The 4,287-nt window shown below is 35.4% G+C and overlaps 1 protein-coding gene across 1 annotated transcript; it reads right to left on the minus strand.

Annotated features, from left to right (window-relative positions):
* Positions 1–1,029: 1,029 nt before the first annotated feature.
* Positions 1,030–4,036, minus strand: LOC139862038 (uncharacterized). The gene is made up of 4 exons (XM_071850583.1): positions 3,661–4,036; positions 2,065–2,853; positions 1,640–1,687; positions 1,030–1,550 (listed from the first exon to the last, which is right to left on the minus strand). The coding sequence occupies exons 1-4, from the start codon at positions 3,841–3,843 to the stop codon at positions 1,299–1,301; spliced, it is 1,272 nt and encodes a 423-aa protein (XP_071706684.1). The 5' UTR covers positions 3,844–4,036; the 3' UTR covers positions 1,030–1,298.
* Between the last annotated feature and the right edge of the window lie 251 nt (positions 4,037–4,287).

Raw genomic sequence — 4,287 nt, forward strand, 5'->3', positions numbered from 1 at the left:
ATAAAATAATTAATTAAATTATAGTACAACTTCAAAAGCAAAATGTACAAATGTTTACAACGATTACATATGTGATGCAAAATGCTTAACATTCACGAAATGAGAGACAGAAATGGATTGGCAATGGATTGACTAAGCATTTCCAATGGTGCCAATGCATTGGCATTGGATTAACAATGGATTGACGATGAATTAGCTAAAGGTTGGGAATGCTTTAATAACAATAAAATAAAAATAAATACATATTTTTACTAGATATCTTTTGAAGATTTCATTAAAATGACTGAATATCAGTATAACTGCATCACTAATTGGGATCAAAGAATACTATCGATATGAGTAGGGGTGTTCGTTCGGTTGGTTCACGGTTTACGTAGTTTATTCGGTTTTCAAGAATATTTTTGAGCACCAATAACCGAACCAAATTTAACAGAACCAAACCAATCCAACCAAATAAGGTATCGGTTTACATTGTTCGGTTTCGGTTTAACCAATTTAAAACTCATTGATAAAAAGTTTGTAGTTTTATATATTTTTGAGAAAAGCAAAATCATTTTATTGATTAAATTATAAGTATACAATATTGATTAAACTATAAGTATAGCCGGTTTCATTATTATAGCATATTAATATGGATAAAATAAATGAAATATTTAATATTTAATATATATACAGTAGTATATTTCAGTTTTTCGGTTTGAAACCAAATGTTTATTTTACAAACCAAATCCAAACCGAAAATCGTTAATATTTTTGGGTGAAACCAAAAAACCAAACCAAAACCAAATAAGTCAACACACTTTAACCAAACCAATTTGGTTTGGTCGGTTTCGTGGGCGAAATCATTTAATGCACACCCCTAGATATAGATATGAGTACAAATTCAGTAATCATCTCACCTAATGCTTAGATTGAATAATAATAATAATAAATCATCTTACATCTTATTATATATGAGTAGATATATCATATATCTGTATACGATGAACTTAACCAAATGTTGGAAGAGAACACGAATCCAATTGCATTATGGGTTAACTCAACCCGAATCACTATCAAATTTACGTGTAACTATATACGTCTATATTAGTACATCGTAGTTAATTCAAAACATAATCAAATATTATGTAGATTCACAAAAAACAATATATATGTAAACAAAATAAAGGTAGAGGGAGAGGGATGATAAGCTGCAACAAAAAACACCTTCTGTTCCCTTCTTTGTTTACCCACCTTAATAATCATCATCATCAATCATCACAAATCAACCATGTCGGTCAGTCAACGAATCGCTATATTCAGGTTACTGTCTTAGCGGCAGGCTGGCGGAGCCAAGGGTGTTGCAAACACTGCTGTGCCGTTGGCCGATTTTCTGGTGCGAAATCAAGAATAGGAGTCAAAAAGTCTGCGAATTCGCGAGCATCAGTTTCAAGAAACTTGAATTTGTCAATGAGTAAACGACTCAGTGATGAGTGTTTGAGTCTACGAATCCTTTTGAGGTCACCGTGTCTGTCAAAGTAATCTTTAGATCGACCCCCTCCAATGGCCAACTGGTTTTCAAAAAGACAGAATAACATAATGTAAATTTAGTTTATATTTCCTGTTTAAACGAGTATTAAGTACACTGAATCGACATTACCTTCCGAGGCATCTTTCCTAAAAGTTCCATCATCAAAGCTAGGTGGTCCTGCATCAGATCATGCCACGTCAGCAAATCGGTCCCACCGTCAATAATTAGGAGTGGCTCATATCCCAACAAGAAAAATAATTACTAGAGGCGTCATTGACCCATATACTTAAGCCCAGACCCAGACCCATTTTGACCCAAACCCATTTTGACCCAAACACATTTTGACCCAGACCATTTTGACACAGACCCATTTTGATCCAAACCCATTTTGACCCAGACCCATTTTGACCCAGACCCATTTTGACCCACTCTCATTTAGTAGTTCCTTTATTTCGATGTGTACATATAATCACATGTTTAAGCACAGATCCAATTTGACCCATCACCCAACCTGCCCAACCCGCCCATTTGATCACCAGGGAAAAAAGTAATACCTCATCTTCACTGAAACCTGGTCCTGGCTTGGGAGCAAACATCATTTCACCGGTAGCAAGCTCAAACGCAGTGCACGCAAACGACCACATATCAACAGGAAACGAGTAGCCCGACTGTAGTATAACTTCCGGGGCCCGATATTGTCTCGTTTGAATTTCCTCTGCAATCGGTTTATCGGCCCAACACGCATTACCCAAATCCACAATCTTGCACCTGAAATCAATACCGTCAAGGCTTCGTTCAGGCTTGACAGCTGGCGACCCGCCCATAACACCTCGTCTTTCTGCTGCGATTTTAGCCACTGCTCTTCTGGCCCTCTGCTTCAGTTTTTTCTCAATCACGTTGACCGTTCCACCACTGGTCAAACTTCCTTCGGGTCGTTCAAGAATGGGGGGCGTCTTAGATCTAATAGGGTCTTTTGATGGATTTATAGTGGAAACGAGAAGTATATTTTCGGGTTTTAAATCTGTGTGTAAAATATTAAGTTCTCTGTGTAAATAATCTAGTCCAATAAGTATGCATTTGCATAATTCTCTTACTTTATTCAGATGTAGTCCTTTATAACGGTTATATCGGATAAGGTGTAGTATGCTATCACCAAGAAACTCAAGAACCATGCATAAATGTTGTCCATTCGGGCCCCGGTGTTTAAAATGGTCTACTAACTGTACGACGCATTTTCCGTTTCCGGGCTCGTTTTTAGTGATGGCGGATAGAACCTCGATTTCGTGTACAGCAGCTTGCACAAATTCTGGAGCACTTTTCTGGATCTTCAGTGCAACATATTTCTACAAATGGAAGAACATAACTGGCTATATAAGGGTAACGGAAGCATCATAATTATATTTCACGAGTATGAAAAATACTCCATAAATAATAATAATGGTTATAAAAAGCAAAAGTAGTAGATTTACAACAACATAAAAGAAAAAGCATAAACCTTATAGCTTTACAACAGCATCAAAAAGCAAAAGCACTATGATCAAGTTTTACAAAAAATATATGTATATGTATATGTATATGTATATGTATATGTATATGTATATGTATATGTATATGTATATGTATATGTATATGTATATGTATGATAAATCACAGGAGCTATAGCCTATAGTGTTAGTGAAGAGTTTCTATATGGTCTTGACTGCAACTAAAAAGATAACAACAAAGGGCAGGTACTTGCCTAGTGCCCTAATAACTACACAATTGGTAGCTTTGTATGAACATAAAAACTTTATATGGAATTTTATAGATCTTAGGGTCCACGTGGCATTCAACATTTTCGTAAGTAAACTAAATGCACACAACCTAATAAATGAACGCTTTAACCAGTAAAAGATAGAAAACCATCATCTACCTTCCATAATAGCTAATGACACACACATATAGACATACACATTTGAAGAAAACGATCTACATTTGTTACCATTAATGAAATAAATGATAATTTCACGTATAAACAACTTTATTTAGTTCTGCATACACCAGTTAGGTTAAATATTGTATTCGGATCACAGATCTCAACAATTCAAACATCAAACCTAAAAATGAAAGCAATCAAATTCAAATTAATTAATATTTTATAAAATGCTTACAGATGTTTTTGTATCATAAGCAAGCCAAACGGTGGAAAACTGGCCCCACCCTAACTTCCGTTGAGCGACGAACCTACCGGCGGCGAAAGTATCACCGGTTCTGACCGCATGGTAACCACCTTTCCGGTATGAATCCAAGTCTTCATCTTCTTCAGATGCTGATGATGAAGAGCATGACGACATGATTGAAATTGATTTGATTGATCAGTTAATATTGTTATAATGATCTGTGATTGTATGTTGTTGGTATAGAATTTGATTGAAATTTTGAAGTTAATTTTTGAAATGTTTTGTATGGATTGATTGATTAATGGGAGAAAAAATTGGGGAAAGTAGTGGCCTTGTAATGTTTCTCCTCCACTTTTTGCGAGTTTATTTAAATTCTTTGGTTTGTTTCTGTTTCTCTCTTTTTTTTTTTTTTTTTTTTTAAAAGGAAAAGGAAACAATGAAGGTCTGGTGTTTTTCCCTTTTGAAGCATGGTACTCCTACTAATATGGGAGAGCTGGTTGGGACCAATTTGCTTTATTTCATTGTATATTATATTAGACCAATCATAACCAGAACGTCTTTCTTAGCATTTCCTCTACACCACGTCAGCTTTCTCTCTCTTCCTTTCTCACCACTTCC

The sequence above is a fragment of the Rutidosis leptorrhynchoides genome, chromosome 8, assembly GCF_046630445.1.
Source record: "Rutidosis leptorrhynchoides isolate AG116_Rl617_1_P2 chromosome 8, CSIRO_AGI_Rlap_v1, whole genome shotgun sequence".
Taxonomy (NCBI): domain Eukaryota; kingdom Viridiplantae; phylum Streptophyta; class Magnoliopsida; order Asterales; family Asteraceae; genus Rutidosis; species Rutidosis leptorrhynchoides.